Source organism: Trichechus manatus, unplaced genomic scaffold (genome assembly GCF_000243295.1).
Source record: "Trichechus manatus latirostris isolate Lorelei unplaced genomic scaffold, TriManLat1.0 scaffold00213, whole genome shotgun sequence".
Classification (NCBI taxonomy): domain Eukaryota; kingdom Metazoa; phylum Chordata; class Mammalia; order Sirenia; family Trichechidae; genus Trichechus; species Trichechus manatus.
In genome coordinates this window covers 2,763,475-2,784,718 of record NW_004444149.1, presented here as the reverse complement: position 1 = coordinate 2,784,718, position 21,244 = coordinate 2,763,475, and the positions used below count along the sequence as shown (strand labels likewise).

Genomic DNA, 21,244 nt, shown 5'->3' with positions numbered 1-21,244 from the left:
GCGAGGATGGCCCGGGCTGCGGTTGGGGCGCGCGCCCGACGGCCGGGGCTCCCCTCTGAGCGGCCGCGGCTCTTTCGCCTCCCCGGGGGGCTGCCTCGTTGGCACCGCGGAGGCCAAGGATAGACAGATAATCCGCCCTCCCCCGCTCCAACCGGGATCATGACGGTCCCCAAGGAGATGCCGGAGAAGTGGGCCCGGGCCGGGGCGCCCGTCTCCTGGAACAGAAAGAAGCCCGCTTGGGGGACAGGTAACGGGAGGCAGCGCCTGGCAGCTCTCCCACGCCCGTAACTCCCCCAGCCCCCGATTCGCTTCTCCTCTGCCTCCCCCATCCTTCCCTGATCCTCTCCTTTGCAGACCCAGAGATTCTGGATCCCAGCCTTCTTCCTTTGCATGGGTTTTGGTGACTGCGCAGGGGACTCAGGCCGAGGGGCCCCCTCTGGGGAAGTTTCTGGGAATGAAGTGGCCACTCCGGGCAGGGGTGCTCTTAGGAAGCAGAGATTTTTACTGCAGTGTGCTCTGCAGGGGTCTTAGGGGGACGGTGGGGGAAGGAGCCTGCAATGCCGCCTTTCGGCTCCAGGTTTTCCGTGTTGTTTACTGCCTGACCGAGATACCTCCCTTTCCTAGCTGGAGGTCATGGTGACCCCTGAAATGGGCTGGGGAACCCTTCAGAGGACAGCCCAGTGTTCTGGGACTTGGACTTGACGCCTGCATCCCAGGACCTGTGGAGGTTCGGGATAGGTAGAGCTGGGGACTCATTTGTCACTCAGTGACAAATGGGTTGTTTAGCTAAAAGGTGTCCAGATGGTGCAAGAAAGGTTACAGTTAGACAACAACTGTTTCCATGAGATCCCATTCCTTCCTCCTCCATCCCTGTCTCAGTCTGCATGACCCCTGTCCCTGACCCCCCTTCTCCTACTTGAAGATGAGCTTTGAAATAAGATGATGTCATTGTGGGCCAGTCAGGAACCGCTGCTGGTGACATGTGACAAGCAGAGGCTCCTATGGGGGGAGGTTGCACGTGGGGCTGGGATGCTGCCGCAGAGCAGCTCCAGGGCACGGTGACCCTCCTTGCCACCCTTGCCCCCAGGTTAGGGGGCGGACAGAACCATGGCTAGATGTTCAGTGGTCCCCAGTGGGGAAGGAAGCTTTGTGTCTTTAACCCCTACTCCTTGGATATGATGAAGATTGCATTAATAATAGCAGCAAAAAGGGCTGGGGATTCCCAAGGCTGTGGATGGCTAAGACTCCTCCAGAGGGCTGGGGGAGAGGAGTGAAATGCCCCCAGTGGAAGACCTTGACGCTTGGTGAGGAAAGGAGTGCACACTGTGTCCTGTGGATGTGATGCCCGCAGAGCCGTGTGGTCAGGGTGGCGGTGAAAGGTGCCCGAAAAAGAAGAATTTAGTGACAACCTCAGGTGTAGCGCGAACTGCTTACACCCGTATACTGTGGAAAGAACTGAGGGTTGTCCGTGGGCCCTCACCGAGTGGGGTGTGCCTGACAAGGTGTTGGTCCTGGCCTCAATTTGCCCCTCCTGACTGCAGTATCATTCTGTTGCAGAAGAAGAAAGGAGGGCGCGGGCCAATGACCGAGAATACAACGAGAAGTTCCAGTATGCGGTAAGTGACTCTGGACCATCTGTTCCCTCGCCCTGGGTCGGAGAGAGGAAGGTGCCGGAACATCCTAGCTTGGGACTGAGGGCTGACTGGGAGGGTGCTTGGGGGAGGGGAGGGAAACTCCTCAGCCGCTCTATCTGTTCCCGTGCTGCCTTTTTTTATGCCTTCATCTGTCAGTGAAGCAGGGTGCATTGACCCCCTGAGACTCCCCTCTCTCCTCCCCCCTTCCCCCATACACCTGTGGTTGCTGGCTTTGGGGGCAGACGTTTGGGGAAGTGTGAAGATGGAATAGACAGCCTCAGCCTGGTTCTGGGTTGAGGTTCGAGGTTGTGGTGTTATCTTCCCTCCCGCTGCGTAGAGTAACTGCATCAAGACCTCCAAGTACAATATTCTCACCTTCCTGCCTGTCAACCTCTTTGAGCAGTTCCAGGAAGTTGCCAATACCTACTTCCTGTTCCTTCTCATCCTGCAGGTAAGATTCCTCTAGTAGACCCTTTGCAACTCTCTAAGCTGAGTAAAGCCAAAGAAGAAGAAGGTCTAGGGGCAGAGGGGGCATAGAGTGGGGCGTCAGAGGCATGCCTTCTCTTTGCTGTTCTCAGTTGATCCCGCAGATCTCGTCCCTGTCCTGGTTCACCACCATTGTGCCTTTGGTTCTTGTCCTCACTATCACAGCTGTCAAGGATGCCACTGATGACTATGTGAGTCGTTCTCATTCCCCTACTCTCCCTTTATCTTCCCCCAGCTCACCACCCAGCACAATTCCTTGGTGCCCTGGACATCCTTCATGTGATCCAGCTAGATCCATGATATCTTGGCTAGGGGGACAGGGGTGGGTGGGTGGGTAGGTTAGAGAGAAAGTGTGTCTGTGAATGGATCTATACAAGACATCACTCAGAATGCTCTGGGTTCTACTGCTCATCTGACTCCCCTGGAGTGCAAAGGTGTCTTTCTTCTTTTCAGTTCCGCCATAAGAGTGATAACCAGGTGAATAACCGTCAGTCCCAGGTCCTGATCGATGGAATGTGAGTGCCTAGTGGAGACTGAGGGCTCTGGGAGGGATGGGCTTCCCCTGGGAACCAGTCCAGCCACTGACAGCCTCTTCTCTGGCTTCTCATTGCTCCAGTCTCCAGCAAGAGCAGTGGATGAATGTCTGTGTTGGTGATATTATCAAGCTAGAAAATAACCAGTTTGTGGCGGTAAGTGACAAGGTGGCTCCTCCAGGCCTCCAGGACTCTTCCGTCTCTTTGGTAGAAAGAGATGAGTCTTTCCTTGTTTACTGTTGGTTCTTAAACACTCATGGAAGGAACCTTTCTTGACTAGGGGGCTTCTGGGTCATGTGAATAGGCCTCCGTCTGCCTCTTTTCTGCCCATTCATGTGCTTGGTCGTAGAAAGAGGGGTCATCACAGAGTGCCCTGGGGTGGAGGGTTGGTATTTGGGCCTCTCATTGGGTTTTCTCTCTAGGCGGATCTCCTCCTCCTTTCCAGCAGTGAGCCGCATGGGCTGTGTTACATAGAGACAGCAGAACTCGATGGGTAAGTGACATGCTCGGCATCACTTCTCTCCCGCTTCCTTAGGGGTAAAAACATTGTTTTTGAAAGAGGTTCCCAGGTCTGGGCTCTGTGCCTTTTGGAAAATTTAGGAGTAAGAAGGGCTTTGGGTGTGTCGAAGTGTTATCCACTCGGTGTCTACTGGTGCTAAGCAGCGGTAGCCAGCGGGTAGATGCCCTAGGCAGCATTAGAGGAAGGGAAGGGAGCCAGGAATCAGAGACCCTGTCTTTCCAGAGAGACCAACATGAAAGTACGTCAGGCGATTCCAGTCACCTCGGAGTTGGGGGACATCAGTAAGCTCGCCAAGTTTGATGGTGAGTAGTCCTTGGAGAAGCAGCCTTCAGGTAGAGGGTAGACGAGGTGGGTTGGGTTTTGGGGTTTCAACTGAACCTTTTCCTTTTGGCTTCTCGTTGCTGTGATTGTTCAGCTTCCTGGATTATTTGTGGGGAGATGTTGGGGGAATACCAGGCGGTTACTACTTGCTTTTGAGTTGATGGTCATTGCAAGGGGGCTTCATGTCTGACAGCTCCCCACTTGCTGAGTGCGTCGGAAGAAATTCAGCTTGTTCTTTTTGTTTAGGAACTCAGGATAATAATGTTATTCTCTTTATAAGACAAAATATAAATGCATAAATGTAAAAATAAATGTATAGCTTTGGTGGTGCCGTGGTTAAGAGCTTGGCTGCTAACCAAAAGGTCAGCGGTTCAAATCCACCACCCGCTCCTTGGAAACCCTATGGGGCAGTTCTGCTCTGTCCTATAGGGTCGCTATGAGTCGGAATCGACTTGGTGGTAACGAGCTGGGTTTTTGGTTTATAAATGTTTAAGAACATGTTAATAGCCCCTCCTGCCATTCAATTCTGTCTTCCCTTAAGTAACCACATTAACGGGCAGTTCAGTGCGTATTCATCCACACTTTTGTCTATGTTTATTCAGACATATGTAACCGTAAATAAATGGGGCCATACTGTAGCAAAAGTGCTGCCTTTTTTACCTGTCAGATACACCATAGGTATCTTATCACATCATTATATAAAGAAACTTAACTCATTCTTTTCAGTAGATGTATAATATTTGATAGAGTTGATGTACCATAATTTATTCAGTTATTCCTTAACGGTTCGGGTTGTTTCCAGTCTTCCTCTTCAAATAACACGTCAATAAACACGGTTGTGTATATGTTCTTACTGACCTATGCTATTATTTCTGTAGAAGGGCGCCCTCCAAAGCAGAGTTCCTAGGTCTGAGGGTGATGTACACTTTTAATAATAGTTCACGCTGCCGCATCCCTTTGCCAGAAAGTTGTAGCAGTTCGTGCTCCCAGCAGCAGTGTGTGGATGGGCTCACGTCCTCATACCCTCCCTCAGCTGCTTCTCTCTCTTTGTCGTTGTCTTGTGGTCAGGCTGTAAACTCGACGTTGAGTTGTTGTTGTTCGTTGCCATGGGGTCAGTTCCGACTCACGGCGACCCCACGTGTGCAGAGTAGAACTGCTCCATAGGGTTTTCAAGGCTGTGACCTTTTGGAAGCAGATGGCCACGCCTCTCTTCCGAGGTGCCTCTGAGTGAGTCTGAACCAGCAACCTTTTGGCTAGTGTTGAGTACTTAATTGTTTGTGCCACCCAAGGACTCCTAGACTTTGAGCGTCGGTGCTCTTGTGTCATTCAGGTGAAGTGATCTGTGAACCTCCCAACAACAAGCTGGACAAGTTCAGTGGAACCCTCTACTGGAAGGAGAACAAGTTCCCCCTGAGCAACCAGAACATGCTGCTTCGGGGCTGCGTGCTGCGGAACACCGAGTGGTGCTTCGGCCTGGTCATCTTTGCAGGTGAGCCTCCTAGGGGCCACAGAGAGAAGGGTAAGAGCTGCTGCCTCAGCCCTCCCTCAGGAGTGCGGGAGAAGGCTGGGTGGGCTGGTGCAGTATGGGAAGTAGACAAATTGCAGCTCTGAATACAAGCCTCTTGATGAGCCGGTGTCTCCACTCCACCCTGCTGGCCTGCTGTCTGGGAATCGGGGCCGAAGTCCAGAGGCAGATTGTAGATTCCATATTTGGCTTTCCCAGCCCTTCCTATTCTTGTCCAGGTCCTGACACTAAGCTGATGCAGAACAGTGGCAGGACGAAGTTCAAGAGAACAAGTATTGATCGCCTAATGAATACACTGGTGCTCTGGGTAAGGCTTTCCATACCTGGTTCCCTGTCCGCCCTCCTGGTTCTCCCGGGCGCTTCCCTTTGCGCCCATCTCCGTGGTCAACAGTCAGGCTTTAGGTTCTGGAATATGGCCACCGGCAGGTCAGCCACTCCGAGCTGGCGTTTATTTCAGGCTCCTTTTAGACTTGGAAGATGGTATTGAAAAAAACCCTAGGAACGTGCATGAATCAACAACTTAAAGCTAAAACAGATCTCGACTTCTCTGGATTCCGGTTATGACGATGACTTAGTGCAGTATGTGACTTTCTGTTTGCTTTTGCCAGGGACAAGGAGGCCTTCATGGAGACAGAGAGGGAATTAAAAGAAAAATTTCCATTTGGAAGGTGGATAACGGGGTCCTTTCCCCCGGCTTCGAAGAGTGAAGGATCCCAAAGGGAAAGTTTCTGATTTAGTTTTTGGCGATTCCTAAATCCTTCACTTGTTTGGCTAGAAATCCGAGCTCCTTGTCGGGCTCTGCTCCTTTTCTGGTGCCCCCACTGCCTGCCGCCTGCCGCCTGCCCCCTGCACGCTGGCAAGCACAGGCTGGGGCCAGCTTCTGTGGTGAGACCGTTTTCCCACCCTAGCTTTAAAGGGTTTGCAGAAACCCAGCCTACGGGAGAGTGATTGTCTTATCACGCAAAGGCTTGCCCTGCCCCCTGGTGGTCCTTGGGCACCAGGCTGCTTCCTGTCTTGTTTCAAAGCATCAACAGTGGAGGTGGCTTTGGAAATAGATGGCTAAAGTCAGACAGTGGTCCCAATTTTTTTCCTTTAACCACTGAAACTTATGCTCCTTCTTCATGGATTCCAAGCTGTACAAAGTTTTGACTATCAAGAAATCTTGATACAAAGATACACATTATTTCCCTGCTTTAAAAAAAAAAACACAAAAATTTGGCAGCCTGCATGAGATAGTGAATGTGACGGAAACTTAGCATTTTTGTTGACTTGGGGAGGCTTAGCGCAGGTACGTGGTGATTACAACAAACTTTTTTTGGCGTGTTGAAAGTAGAGCGCCCCTATTCCTGCCACCTCTGAGGACCCTGAACCAGTCCCAGGACAGCAGATTGGTAGCTACTGAGCTATTTCAGCTTCCGTGTCAGACAGATGAGAAAAAGGTGCAGAGAGAAGGCCACACGCCAGTCGGTAGCAGACTAGAGCCTGTCACCTGTTCTGGCTCCTTCCATGAGAACATGGCGCCTGTTTAAAGATGGCCAAGCTTTGGAGGGTTCAGGGTGGGAGAGGGGGCTACCTTCGAGAATGCACTTGGTTTGAGAGCTGCAGTGAGCAGCCTTCTGCTTCTCATTGCTCCCCAGATTTTTGGATTCCTGGTCTGCATGGGTGTGATCCTGGCCATTGGCAATGCCATCTGGGAACACGAGGTCGGGATGCGCTTCCAGGTCTACCTGCCCTGGGATGAGGCGGTGGACAATGCCTTCTTCTCTGGCTTCCTCTCCTTCTGGTCCTACATCATCATCCTCAACACCGTCGTGCCCATTTCGTTGTATGTCAGGTAGGCACTTTCTCTGCCTCACACGTCTCCAGAGAACTCAGGTGGTCCCTTGGCAAAGCTCTTTTTTTCCACAAAGATGAAGTCTTTGAGGAGGAACTTAGAATTTTCTTCTTCCTGTCCTGTGAACATGTGATGCTACCTGTTTACCTTTGTGTGCAGAGCAAACTTCACCACAGTTTCCTGGCACTTGGGGCTGGATTAGAGCAAAATGCGTATTGATTTGTTCAGCACACGTGTATTGCATGTATTGCATGGCGCGTACGACAGTGTATTAGGAATGGGCCTCCTTCCCTTTAGGGACTTCTGGTAGAGGAAGAAAAGTCTAAGCTCGTTATAAAACAAAATGTGAACCCATGCCTTAGAAGTGAGTCTGCACGGTCTTAAGCGTAAGCAGGGGGACACAGAGAGTGTAACATGGCCTTTGCCTTCAAAAGCAGCAGGCTGGAAGGGGAAGGGGGACACGGATGTGTCAGAGAGAATGGGAGATACCAGGTGGGGGGCACGGAGTGCTGAGAGAGTTAGAGGAGCGTTGCTGCCCCAGCGGTTAATCAGGAAGGACATCTCTGAGGAGGTGGCCCTTGAACTGAGCTTTGCGTGTGGGTGGGATGGGTGGGGGTGGAGCCGGAGGAGAGGGCTGGAAGCAAAGGCATGGAGATGGGAACCTACAAATGGGGAGCTGCGGGAGAGAGAGCTGGAAACAAGCTTGTTCCTGATGGTGAAGGTCTTGAATGTCAGCCCGCGGACTTTGCACTTAGTAAACCACTAAAGGTTTAAAAAAAGAATCAGCTTTAGGAAGAATCAGCTGGCAGTGGTGTACAGCCTGAATAGGAACACGGAGACGTCTGGGGTGTTTGAAGTTAACAGAGGCCAGCCGGTGAGAGTGAGGGGAAGTGGGGCAGCGGAGGAGGAAGGAAGAATGGGCAGAAGGCAGAAGTATCCTTTCTGAGAGTGCCTTGTACTTTTGAGATAAGGCAGTCTGTACCGTTTTTAAGGAAGTGCTTTATGGAGATGCCCAGAACTTTTCCTTTGTTAACTCAGACTTCTCCAATGGTCAATCCTCAGCCCTCCCCACCAGCCCCTGAGCCCGAGTGCTGACGGCAGTGAGCAGACAATAGAGTTTTTGTGCTGAGGCGGGTGCAGTTTGCACTTCATGGAGCTTTCAGAGGCGAATGAGAAGTCCATGGTTTAATCTCGCCTAATCATTAGCCAAGGAGCCCTGGTGGCGCAATGGTTAAAGGCTCGGCTGCTAACTGAAAGGTTGATGGTTCAAACCCACCCAGCAGCTCCGCAGGAGGAAGACCTGGTTATCTCCTTCCATAAAGAATACAGCCTACAACTCTTCCGACAAAGATTTAGACTGGACTGTGGGACATAAAATGATACTCGTGAAGAGTGTGCTTCTCAGCTCACGTAGATACAGGAGACTAAACGGGCAGCTCCTGTCCGGAGGCGAGATGAGAAGGCAGAGTGGGTCAGGAGCCGGGACATGGGAAATCCAGGGTGGAAAGGAGGAGTGCGCTGTCACAATATAGGGAGAGCAGTTAGGGTCACATAACAATGTATGTATAAATTTTTGTATGAGAGACTAACTTGAATTGTAAATTTTCACTTAAAGTACAACAATAAAAAAGAATACAGCCTAGAAAACGCTCTGGGGCAGTTCTATTCTGTCACATGGGGTCGCTATGAGTCGAGACCAATACCAGCTGGCAGCAGCAACAACTCATTAGCCAGGTGACCTCAGGCAAATCCAGAGTCACTGGGGCCTCAGTTTCCTCATATACAATGGAGACAGTGATACCTGTTCCACCTTGTCAGCAGGACTGTCTTGGTATAAAATAAGGCTCTCGATTGGAAAACACGTTTTAAAACTAAATTACTGTACAAATACTGGGTGGTAGCATTTCTGTCATTATCGGGACTCTGGTTCTCCGTTAACCGTTTAAATGTCTTCCTGCTTACAACCTAATTTCTTCCCCCATCTTTGGGCTCCGCCATCCACATCGTTGTCTGAGTTCGCTTGAAGCCCTCAGTGGTTTGTTTTTCTGCGTCCCATCAAGCTAAAGCGTGTGGAGGGAGGAGGGGAGATTAATAAGCAGAGTGGAGCAAAGGCTGTGAAGAAGTTTCAGCTCTCTCGGTTTTTGCCCGCATAAGGGATACCTTGCGTCCGGATCCTACAGGCTGGAAGTCATGCTCAGGTTGGAAGCAGAGTCCCAGATGCGGCCCCCCTTGTTCAGCTGTCCTGGTACTGGGTCTAAACACAGGGCCCTTGCTGGAAACAGTAACAGTCCGTGTCCCAAAGATGATTAGCAAAGACGAGGATGTGAGCAGGACTTGACATGTTCAGCGCACTCTGCCATTGGAAATTGGCTTATTCCCCCCAGTCTTCAGGCCCCCCTCCCTTCCGCTGTCAACATCTCTGCTTTGTCTTGTGTTCTTTCTGAAAGCCGCGGGATCAGGGCTGTGAAGGCCGGGGGCCAGGGCGGAAGGAGAGCACCCCTGCCTGTGCGGGGCAGTGGAGGAGGGGGCTTCAGAGCCCCCTGTGTGGCTGCTCTTTGAGGGGGCATCTGGTGCTGTGACATGCACAGCATCCTCATTATCTCTCTCTTTTTTCTCTCCCCCCGGCACTTTCTCTTGTTTTTCTCTGCATGGTTTCTGTGTTATTAGTCCTGAGGTAAGAACTGGTCAAGAGCCTTGTCTCAGCCCTTTTCCTCCTCTGCTGTGCTGTCTGTCCTGCCTGCCCAGGCCCTCTGCACCTTCTTGTCTGGAGAGCATCCGGAGGGTCGGGTCGGGGAATCCCTTTGCCAGCCGCAAGTGGCTGGCTCCACCTTCAGGCTCCCCTTGCCCTTTTCCACCCAGGTTCCCATGCCCAGGTGTCTGCTCTGTTCTCATTGCTCCCCAGGCAGAGGGCCTGCAGCGAAGGCCCAGGTGGGTGGGGCCCCTCCTCCCCTTCCTGCCCCAAGCCTTGCCTCCTGTGCTCTGTGCAGCGTGGAGGTCATCCGCTTGGGCCACAGCTACTTCATTAACTGGGACAAGAAGATGTTCTGCATGAAGAAGCGGACGCCCGCCGAGGCCCGCACCACCACCCTGAACGAGGAGCTGGGCCAGGTGGAGTACATCTTCTCGGACAAGACAGGCACGCTCACCCAGAACATCATGGTCTTCAATAAGTGCTCCATCAATGGCCGCAGCTACGGTATGACTGCTGGGGACCAGGGGTGTTTAGTCTGGCTTCTCTAGAGGAGCAAAACCAGCGAGATGTATATGTGAATATATATAGATTTACTTTAAGGGAGTGGTTCAAGCAGTTGTGGGAGCTGGCAAGTCCCACGTCCCTGGGTCAGGTGGCAGGCTGGAGACCTCTGCTGGCGTACGTCCCAAGAACCAGAGGTCAGATGAAAAGAGAAGAGTACAGGGTGGAGAGAGAGAGAAGGAGGAAGGGAGCAGAGTGTGTTTGCCAGAACATCCGTTTATATATTGGAGGCAGACCACACCCCCAAGGAAACTCTCCTTTCAACTGATTGGCTGATCACATCAGATCACATCATGGAAGGTGATTACATTATATTACGTTATGGAAGAGCGCCCAGTTTCTAGTGTCTGCCAAACCACTGGGAGTCATAGCCTAGCCAAGCTGACACGTAACATTAACCATCAGAGGCGTGCATCTTGTCTGGAGGCAGAATGGAGCTGGGGTTCCCACAATTGTCTCAACTTTTAGGTGTTATCTCTTTCCTCCTGGGCTTTGAGGGGCCATGAGAGAGTCTGCTCCATGTCCCGTGTCAGGGAGTAGATACTGAGGGCCTTTCTTAGCCTCCGCTGATGTGCCATTGTAAATTGGTATTATTCCTCAGATTCCTGAGGCCCCTCTCCCTTCTGGAGTCAGACTGGGCTTAGCCCCAGGCTGTAGGGAGCTCCCTGACTGACTGAAGTGAAGCCTGAGACTCTGGCCTCTGGGTGTCTTGGCCGGGTTGGACCTTGGCTGCCCCGGTGGAGCGCTAGACTCTCCCTGTGTTGCTGCTCAGGGCCTTTGTGAGTCTATGCAATGCGACCATGGTCTCCCCAGTGTGGCCTCATGCCGTGGTTTTCTGGCTGAGCTGCTGAGGTGGCTTGGGGCAGGGTGTGGGGAGGGGGCTGACTTTTATGCAGTGCGTGGGCCTCTGTCCTAACTGCTTCCTCTACTAACCTGGACCTTACGGCCAGTGTATGAGGCTTTGTCTGGCGTGTGGGCCCAAAGCGTGAGAGGCTCCGAGGAGGCCTGAGGGTCCCGGAGGGAGGGGTGAAGGTGAAGGGGGCAGAGATGGTGAGCTGGGGGTGAGGCTGTGACTCACTTAACGGCCAGGGTCCTGGGGTTCTGAGCATCCGGGGTGCCTGTTACCTCCTGTCCCTAAGTCAGCAGTGTGCACCTGTGGGGCATCTGCTTGACCATCAGGGTTCAGGGGTCCAGGTTCCTGCAGGGGCTCCCGGCCAGGCCTGTGTACTGGAGGCTTCTCCCCTGCTCGGAGAGACCCACAGCTCTGACGTTGCCTCTCCTTCTGTCCTGGCGTGTACAGGCGATGTCTTCGATGTCCTGGGACAGAAAGCTGAGTTGGGAGAGGTAAGAGCCAGCCTGCATACTACTCTACGTGCCAGTTACACATAGGGTACCTGACCCTACCAGCTGGTAGAGTTAGGAGCGATGTGTTGACTGGTCAGCTGATAGAAACTGCTTGTAGAAATGAGTGTTTTAAGGAAGAATTGGTGGCGGAAGTGGGAATTCTGAGGTCCACGGTGGACAGGATCTTGAGCTCTCCTACTGAGAGTCGGAAGGGTAGTGGTAATAGGGTGAGGACAGCCCCTTTCCTGGGGTGCAGCCCAGTGATCCCCATTTTCCTAAGAGCCCTCTTACCGTTCCAGAGGCCCGAGCCCATCGACTTCTCTTTCAACCCTCTGGCTGACAAGAAGTTCTTATTTTGGGACCCCAGCCTTTTAGAGTCGGTGAAGATCGGGGACCCCCACACGCACGAGTTTTTCCGCCTCCTTTCCCTCTGTCACACCGTCATGTCAGAAGAGAAGAGTGAAGGTGGGCAGAGGCGCTGGCCCCCGCTCTCCTCCCGGCTTCCCCCTCCACCCTTGGGCCCAGGCTCCCGTCTTCAGGGGCTTCCTGGGTGGGGCCTCTGGCTAAGAGGGTGGTCACTGACTGTGTGTGTTCTTCCTCCTGACCCAGGGGAGTTGTACTACAAAGCCCAGTCCCCGGACGAGGGGGCCCTGGTCACTGCAGCCAGGAACTTTGGTTTCGTATTCCGCTCTCGTACCCCCAAAACGATAACTGTCCACGAGATGGGCACAGCCATCACCTACCAGCTGCTGGCCATCCTGGACTTCAACAACATCCGCAAGCGGATGTCGGTCATAGGTGAGGCCAAGGTGGGGGTGCTGGGGGGATTTAGGAATGGGGGAGGCGTGCCGGGGGACCCTGGTTGACGTGTTTAGGTTGGCATCTTCGCCAGCCTGAATCTTTTTGGGACTTTCTCCCCCTGCCCCATTCATAGTGCGGAATCCAGAGGGGAGGATCCGACTCTACTGCAAAGGGGCCGACACCATCCTGCTGGACCGGCTCCACCACTCCAATCAGGAGCTGCTCAACAGCACCACCGACCACCTGAATGTAGGTGTGGGGTGAGGAGGGGCCGGGCGGTTCTGCCGCTGGCACTGTTGTGGGTGGGAGGGCGAGGGTGTGACTTTCTGACTCTGCCTCCAGGAGTACGCAGGGGAAGGGCTGAGGACCCTGGTACTGGCCTACAAGGATCTGGATAAAGATTACTACGAGGAGTGGGCGGAGCGACGGCTCCAAGCCAGCCTGGCCCACGACAGCCGGGAGGATAGGCTGGCCAGCGTCTACGAGGAGGTGGAGAGCGACATGATGGTATGGGCCGCAGGACGAGCCGAGGGCGGGCCAGGACGGCTCCTGCCCACCACTCTCATGCCGGGGACTCATGGGGTATTTTTCAGCTGTTGGGTGCCACGGCCATTGAGGACAAGCTTCAGCAAGGGGTTCCGGAGACCATCGCCCTCCTGACACTGGCCAACATCAAGATTTGGGTGCTGACTGGAGACAAACAAGGTGAGCCCAGCAGGACTAAGGACGTTGCATCTAGACGGTCACCGTGTTGAGTCCTTGCATGGAGCCGAGGACATCAGGCAGCAGAGTGTGCTGACCTTGTCGGATGCCTGTCCGTAGCTCCTGCGTTCTCTCTTGGTAGAGACGGCCGTGAACATTGGCTATTCCTGCAAGATGCTGACGGACGACATGACCGAGGTGTTCGTGGTCACTGGCCACACCGTCCTGGAGGTGCGTGAGGAGCTCAGGTGAGCAGGAGGCCCCGGGGAGGCACTGTGCACAGAGTCGGGCAGACCCTGCTCAGGCGTGAATCCCTGCTCCCGTCGGAAGCCCCCACGTCTGTCCTGAAAGACCGTCATTTCCCCCGTCAGGAAAGCCCGGGAGAAGATGATGGACTCGTCCCGCACCGTCGGCAACGGCTTCATGTGCCAGGAGAAGCTTTCTGCTCCCAAGCTCACGTCTGTCCTGGAAGCTGTCGCTGGGGAGTATGCCCTGGTCATCAATGGTCACAGCCTGGTAAGGGCCGCCATCCTTAGCTCGGGCAGTGTCTTTCCAGAGAGCACTTCTCTGCATGTGGCTTTTCTGTCTTGTCCTCATCTCCCTTGATGTCAGAACGTCTTGGTCCTTAGGGCCGAGAGAAGCCGCGACTCTCAGGTCTCTGCTAGGGTGGCTTTGGCTCTCTGAGGCCTCTCTCTGTCACAGGCCCACGCCCTGGAGGCAGACATGGAGCTGGAGTTTCTGGAGACGGCGTGTGCCTGCAAAGCTGTCATCTGCTGCCGGGTGACCCCCTTGCAGAAGGCGCAAGTGGTGGAGCTGGTTAAGAAGTACAAGAAGGCGGTGACTCTTGCCATTGGCGATGGCGCCAATGACGTCAGCATGATCAAAAGTGAGTGGACGGTGTGGGCGTCCGGGCCTGGCAGGCGGGCCCAGGGAAGAATGACGGGGGACGGGGGACCGTGACGTGGTGCCACCCTGAAACGTGTGGCCACCTTCACCCTCTTGTCATCTCGTGTCCCCTCCAGCGGCGCACATCGGTGTGGGCATCAGCGGGCAGGAAGGGATCCAGGCTGTCCTGGCCTCCGATTACTCCTTCTCCCAGTTCAAGTTCCTGCAGCGCCTCCTGCTGGTGCACGGACGCTGGTCCTACCTGCGCATGTGCAAGTTCCTGTGCTATTTCTTCTACAAGAACTTTGCTTTCACCATGGTCCACTTCTGGTTTGGCTTCTTCTGCGGCTTCTCGGCCCAGGTAGGGAGCGTTCCCTGCCCGCTGCAGCATAAGCACGTCAGGGCAGAGATGGTATTCGTGCTGTTTATTGCCGAATCCCCAGGGCCTAGGCTTGTCTGGTGCGTGCATTACAAAAATGCTCATTGACGGAGTGGAGAGGGAGCTCCAGAGAATTCCTTAGGGCTCCCTGTGGGTCGCAGTAGATGTCAGATGTCTTCCCCTGCCTGATGTGTTGTGAGGAAGGGTTGCCCCCCGTCTCCCGTCCCTGGGGCTCACTCCTCTCTTGCTCCCTGTTCTCCTTCCAGACCGTCTATGACCAATATTTCATCACCCTCTACAACATTGTGTACACCTCCCTCCCCGTCCTGGCTATGGGGGTCTTTGATCAGGTATGGGGGACTTTATGATCCAGCGGGATGGGGGTGCATTGCTGGGAAGGAGTCACGCTGACAGTAGTGGGGGTCTGACCTTTCCACCCACTGCCTATGCTCACTGGGAAGGCAGTGCTTTCAGCTGGGGAGGGTGTGGCCATAAGCACCCTGGCCGCTGAACAGAGCTTGATTGGGCGCAGCTGGGTTTCGGTTGAATCCAGCCGTCAAAGAATTTGGAAAGGAGGAGGCAGGGATAGGGTCTTCCCTTGGCCATCCTGAGTCAAAATGGCAGCTCTGAGGCCCGCCACGCCCCCGGTCCTCCCCACACAGGATGTTCCGGAGCAGCGGAGCATGGAGTACCCTAAGCTGTACGAGCCAGGCCAGCTGAACCTTCTCTTCAACAAGCGGGAGTTCTTCATCTGCATCGCTCAGGGCATCTACACCTCGGTTCTCATGTTCTTCATCCCCTACGGGGTGTTTGCGGAGGCCACCCAGGATGATGGCACCCAGCTGGCTGACTACCAGTCCTTCGCAGTCACTGTGGCCACATCCCTGGTCATTGTGGTTAGCATGCAGGTATGAGACAGTCCAGGAACTGCCCTCACCTCTGGGGGGACCAAGCCCCCATCCTCGGGGCTGCCTCCTGGCCCAGACAGTCTGGCCTTGCTGGGTTCCCCTACAGTTCCGTTTCTGGGGGTAGGTGTCGGGGTTTTTGTGGGTTTTCCTACTGCCCGTGACAACCCCTACATTTTGCAGATTGGGCTGGATACAGGCTACTGGACGGCCATCAACCATTTCTTCATCTGGGGCAGCCTGGCTGTGTACTTTGCTATCCTCTTTGCCATGCACAACAAGGGGCTCTTTGAAATGTTTCCGAACCAGTTCTGCTTTGTGGGTGAGTCCCTGTGGCTCCTTGAATCAGTGAGGCATCCCAGCTGTTCTGGGTCTGATGGGTAATCAGCCAGTCTGCACATCTCAAGTCTTTTATCCAGTACTCCTTACATGCCAGGTGCTCTGCAAGGGGCCGCAGGGATACCGAGGGGCATCTGACCTGGTCCCTGCCCAGACAGCATCCACACCCATGAATATGAAGGACATTCCTACCAGGCTGTGGGAGGTCGGGGCTCCGGGAGAGGCCAGGAGGAGGCCGGCTTTGTGGTCAGCAAGGCCACTGCTCTGGGCTGACCAGGGATAATCCCCCAGAGGAGGCTGCTGTAGGGGAGCAGGGCTAGGGGCTGGGATTCCAAGTTGGAGAGCTGGAGGTATGAAAAGGCCACTCGTTTTCTAGGGAATGGAGGGTGTTCCACCTAGGGTGGGGCAAGAAACACCCATCAGAATGCCAAGCTGTCGGGTTTTGCATTTGACTTGCCAGCAGCCTTGGGGTTTTTTTTTTGAGGAGAGGGGAAAATGGCATGAAAGGATGGCTTTAGAAAGATGAATCCGCAGTGGTGCAGTGAGGAAGCTACTGGAATGAGCGAGCGCGAGGCTGTTCAGATCTGGTGCCAGGGTGGCCGTGGTGGCTGGCAGAGAGGGGCTGGTGGGGAGGCATGAGGTGAAGGAAGCATTCACAGATCTCAATGTTTGCTGTCCCGTTCGTTTGTCCAACAGACACTCAGCCAGCACCTACTGTGTGTGACCCGCCATTCTAGATGCCGCAAAGAGAGCGATCCTTTTTTTTTTTCCAGTGGAGGAGATAGAATTTACATAAATCGATATAATGTGGAAATAACAAGTATTGCACACAACACTGAGTAGGGTAGAGGGTGTCTGGAAGGACCTGTTGAGGAAGGGACATTTTCACAGAGAAATCTGAATAAGGGGAAGGAGCAAGCCTCTGGGAAAGAACATTCTAGAAAGAGGAGACAGCACTACAGAGGCCTGAGGTGGGAGCCTACGAGGAAGTCATCTGCAGCAGAGCTGGGGAAGAAACGAGGTCAGAGGGTAGGGGCTGTGGCCGGGGGAAGAGGAGGGGTGGGACTCAGTCGAGATCGTTTACGCCCTTCTAAGTCAGAGTAGGAAACCCTGGTGGCACAGTGGTTAAGAGCTATGGCTGCTAACCAAAAGGTCGGCAGTTCAAATCTACCAGGCGCTCCTTGGAAACTCTAGAGGGCAGTTCCAGTCTGTCCTGTAGGGTTGCTATGAGTCAGAATCGACTCGATGGCAACGGGTTTGGTTTTGGCGTTTTAAGTCAAGTCATTGAATTTTTTGGGGTTTTTTTGGTGGTGAAAACACGCATATAACACAACATGCCATCTCAACAGTCTCTGCATGTCCAATCCAGTGAGAACATTGACTTTTCATCTAAGCGTCCTAGGAAGCCATCAGAGGGATTTTCACCCGGGAAATGTCATCAACTGATTTTCGTTTTTAGAGACCTACTTACGGTTTTATGGATAACAAAGTGTAGGGGGCAAAGGTGGAACTGGGAGACCAGTTAGGAGTTGAGAACAGTAATCCAGGTGGGCATGATGGTGACTTGGGATAGAGTGACAAGTGGTGGAATTCCCTAGATACTTTGCAAACAGAGCCGACGAGATTTGCTGACAGGTTGGATGTGGGGCCCGAGAGAAGGGCATCACGGTTGGCTTCCGAGTTTTGAGTTGGACCATTTCTTGAGCTGGGGAGGACATGGAGCAGATCTGGGGTGGAGGAAACCGTAGTTCAGCTTTGACCGCGTGAAATTTGACGCGCCCGGTAGACGTTCAGTGAAGATGTCGGGTAAGGCAGTTGGAGACACAGGTCTGGAGGTTGGGGGAGAGTTTGGAGCTAGAATTAAATTTGGAGATACGTGGGAGGCAGGGAGGAGAGGGAAGCCAGAGATGACCTGGGTTTTGCGATAGAGGAAGCTGGGCTGCCAGAAGTTGAAGTGGGAAGTCAGGGGACCGCCCTTCTTTCTCTTCGTGACTCTGAAGACCTGACCGCTCCCCACTCGCAGGTAACGCCCAGAACACCCTGGCCCAGCCCACGGTGTGGTTGACCATTGTGCTCACCTCCGTCGTGTGCATCATGCCTGTGGTCGCCTTTCGCTTCCTGAAGCTGAATCTGAAACCTGACCTCTCTGACACGGTGAGAAGCCAGGCTGGCCAGCCGGGGGCACGGAGATGGCTGGGTTCAGCACCCGCACGACTGCAGCTGCTGGACTGCGTGATGGTGAAGCGGATCGGCGGTGATCACTTACTGTTCCTCGGGGCAGACGCTGCATGCAGCTGAGAGGCTCCCCAGGGCTGCCCCGTCGTGGGTGCTCCGTTCCCTTCCCCGCGGCGGTGTCTGACTCCTACCCTTGCTGCTCTCCCCCCAGGTCCGCTACACCCAGCTGGTGAGGAAGAAGCAGAAGGCCCAGCACCGCTGCATGCGGCGAGGGGGTCGCACAGGCTCCCGCCGCTCCGGCTACGCCTTCTCCCACCAGGAAGGCTTCGGGGAGCTCATCATGTCCGGCAAAAACATGCGGCTCAGCTCCCTGGCGCTCTCCAGCTTCACCACCCGCTCCAGCTCCAGCTGGATCGAGAGCCTCCGTAGGAGAAGGAGTGACGGCGCCAGCAGCCCCAGTGGTGGGGCCGACAAGCCCCTCAAGGGGTGAAGGCTGGGACGCCCTGGTCAGAGCACACGGGGCCGGCCGGGCACCGAGGGAACTGCTGGTCCTCATTGCCTTTGGCCAGGGGGTGTCCTCCTTACCACCCCCATCTCCTCCCTGCGTTAGACTGTCCTGCTGGTCCCACTCTGAGGGGCTGGGGGGGAGCATCCCCAGCAGAGGCCCCCCCACCAGCTAGGGGGCAGAGGGAGTAGGCCCCAAGAGCAGAGGAGGGGGGCTGAGTCTTCAGGACCCAGCCTTAATGCGGGGCCAGGTGTGGAACCAAAACCAAGAAGAAACTGTGAGAGATTGGGTCTGCCCCTGTCCTGCCCAGAAGCCTGCAGGGGGACTCTAATCTCTGTATTTTTTTACTCCCACTCCCCAGAGGGGTCCCGGAGCCCCTGTTCCTGAATCACATGAGAATGTATTGTGCCGGGAAGCCAGAGACCTGCGGGGGCCTCCGGACCCCTCCGTATTGTATGTCTCTCCTTGATTCGCGTTTGTGTTCTCACTTTGGTTTTGTCTTCTTGATTTGGCAAGTGGAGGAGGCCTTTATGTGACCTGCATGTCGTGGCTGGTGTCTTCACTGTCCTGGGGAAGAAGAGGCTGGCCCACACAGGGATGCCCGTCTTGGCCCGGGCCTGGCTGGGCGGGGAGCCATTTGGAAGGAGCCACAAGGCACAGTTGGCCCCCTGGTGGCCGGTGGGTGTGTGACAGGGAAGCTGACCAGGGTAGGCGGTACCAGAGAGGGTGCTGGAGGGTCTAAAGGGGGGTCAGGTCCTCTCTCCTTCCTCACCTTGAGAGTAAAGTGCTCCCCCGCCCCCCCCAGGACGCACATTTCCCAATTCCTGGATTCCCTAAGTCCTGCTGGCATTGGACTGGAGCCTGGGAAACTGCCCCATCCTCAGTGAGCTGAAGCTGGGTACGAAGTTTGAATTTTAACTTTAGGTGAAGTTCATTAGCAGGCTCCCTTCTGACTTCCCTTCTGCCTCCTTATCTGGCGCTTTCTTGCACCTGCACCCCAGCACTCTGAGCACCCTGAGGTGGAGAGGAAAGCTGGCCTCTGCTTCTCCTGGGAAATCAGGGGTCCCAGCCCCTCCAGGCCCAGTGTCTGGCAAGAGAAGGTAGTTTCCCATACAGGGTGGTGGCGGAGGAGGGGCAAGGCGAAACTGGGCTCGGCCAGGAGACCGCAGGCCCAGGGCCTGGCTTGGTCTGCACGGGACTCAGCGGAGCCTCGTCACAGCCCTTCCCCTCCATGGCGCACCTGGGACACGCTTTCCCCACTTAGGTGTCTCAAGTTAGTTGCTACCACATCAGCCTCGAGAAGAATCCCTTCCTCGTCCATGGTGGTGGAGTGGGTGCTATGTCAGGAGTGCTGTGGAGCTGGGGATGGGCAGGGGGAACTTCCATGCTTCATGTGGGGGCCCTGGAGGAACTGGAAGTGGGTGGCAGTGAGATGGGGGTGGGCTGGGCAGGGACTTGGGGAAGGGGAAGTCTTGGCAGGGAAATCCCTTTGGGCCACGCAGTTTACAAACCCAACATCGTGTCTGTGTTGTGTGTCTCTCAAGGTGAGAGTGATTTTTATACCAAAGACGAAATGATTTTTTTTCATATTTGGTTTGTCTATATTATATAAATATATATATATATATATATACAGTTATATACATATTATTTTTTTGGTTCTCTCTCATTTTTTAGGGAGGGAGGAAACTACCAAGTTGCATTGAGCTGTAATTAAGGAACATTCTGTATAATTTATGACACATTTCTATACTTGCAAAAATTATATCATTTTATGAATATAAACAAAGCCTTTTTATAAAATTTCAATTTCTGAGAAGTGTGTAATTTGTTTGTTTTCTGATGTTTAACCAAGACTGGTGGCAAAAGTAAAGACAGACAAGCTGTCTCCGGTAGATCTGAGCCAAGGTGGAGGGTGCAGTCGGCCTGGTGGGGTGTAGCGCCCCTTCTTGGCAGATCTCCCCAGAATCCCGCAGAGTTTCAGCTGGAAGATGGGGCAGTGGGTGCTGAGAGGCAGATCCAAGGCCAGGAACTTTGTGTTCAACTGCTGACTGGGTGCTTAGGACCTTGAACTGTTTGCTTTTCTAAACACAAGCCAACCTCTCATTCCTGACGTATGCCAGATGGGAGGGATGTGTGGGGAAAGTACCAGGTAAATATTTTGTTTTTTTTTAAGTCTCCCTCCCCAACCATGCCTTACCGTTTGGCGCCAGCTTCACAGTCTCACGTCTTCCTGATGTGGCACAGAAGTGGCTAGCAGGGGCCCTAAGTTTTGCAGACAGATTCTGAAGGGATTTCAGGTTAACAGATAAAGTGACCTTTCTTCCTCAGGGAAAAGATGAGCCAGGTCAGGGCCAGCATCCTAGGACAGCTAGAGGCTAGGGGTTAGTGCTGGGCTGAGGAAGAAGCCCCCCAGGCTGGTCTCCCCCTCAGACCTAGTCAGTCTATTGTGTCTCCTGGTGAAGGTTCTTGCTACTGAGTCCCAAGTAGGTGCTAAGCTCTGACGAGGAACAAGATGAGTCCCTGTCAGGGAGGAAAAGTCCACAGCAGATGTAGTCGTACAGACCCCTGGGATATGAGCTGATACCTGCCTCCACACAGGTAGATCCTGCCGAACTACAGAACTCCTGATCGCCAACGTCTGTCTGGAACCCTGAGACTCAGGCAGCAAGTAGCATCTGGCCCCAGTCTCCCCCCACCCCTCCCCGGACACAGAAATGCCATCATTTCTTGAGGCTGGTTAGGCCCCAACTTTCTTGTCCTTGTAATCTTTCACCCCTGCCCGAGAGGCTGATCCCTGGCCCTCTGCCCCTGCCCAGTGACAGGTCCTTTTCAACACTCTCATGTCACGACTGCCTGTGCTTCCAGACCCCACTTGTCCTCCCAAAGCTGACATACAAGAGAGGCTTCAAGAGGACAGAAGAATTACTACTCAACCCTTGAGAGAAGGTTCTCCCTGTTCCTCCTTAGCTGACCCAATCCTAGGTATCTGAGGGGCAGAGCCAGCATTATTTTTACTCTCATTGCCGCTTCCAGGCACTTTTCCCCCCAGTCTTTGCGTCAACGCATCTCCTTTAGTCTCCTGCTACTGAGACGCTCCATT

The 21,244-nt window shown here is 54.1% G+C and overlaps 1 protein-coding gene across 6 annotated transcripts in view; it reads left to right on the top strand.

Moving 5' to 3' along the window:
- The window catches only part of ATP8B2 (ATPase phospholipid transporting 8B2), a 21,957-nt gene extending 1,893 nt beyond the window's left edge, over positions 1-20,064 (top strand). For 3 of the 6 annotated variants that reach the window (XM_023742579.1, XM_023742578.1, XM_023742575.1), the window contains 27 exons: positions 1,558-1,616; positions 1,972-2,085; positions 2,213-2,311; positions 2,574-2,635; positions 2,737-2,809; positions 3,076-3,146; positions 3,396-3,475; positions 4,825-4,983; positions 5,238-5,326; positions 6,657-6,853; positions 9,841-10,049; positions 11,407-11,450; positions 11,750-11,915; positions 12,060-12,248; positions 12,385-12,500; positions 12,594-12,758; positions 12,845-12,956; positions 13,096-13,201; positions 13,325-13,469; positions 13,656-13,839; positions 13,976-14,199; positions 14,484-14,567; positions 14,880-15,125; positions 15,306-15,444; positions 17,485-17,615; positions 17,848-18,819; positions 18,947-20,063. In XM_023742579.1, the coding sequence (XP_023598347.1) occupies positions 1,558-1,616; positions 1,972-2,085; positions 2,213-2,311; positions 2,574-2,635; positions 2,737-2,809; positions 3,076-3,146; positions 3,396-3,475; positions 4,825-4,983; positions 5,238-5,326; positions 6,657-6,853; positions 9,841-10,049; positions 11,407-11,450; positions 11,750-11,915; positions 12,060-12,248; positions 12,385-12,500; positions 12,594-12,758; positions 12,845-12,956; positions 13,096-13,201; positions 13,325-13,469; positions 13,656-13,839; positions 13,976-14,199; positions 14,484-14,567; positions 14,880-15,125; positions 15,306-15,444; positions 17,485-17,615; positions 17,848-18,126 (3,542 nt within the window). In that variant the 3' untranslated portion in view covers positions 18,127-18,819; positions 18,947-20,063. The other 3 variants (XM_023742576.1, XM_004388561.2, XM_023742577.1) reach the window with 3 other exon arrangements.
- The last annotated feature ends 1,180 nt before the right edge of the window (positions 20,065-21,244 follow it).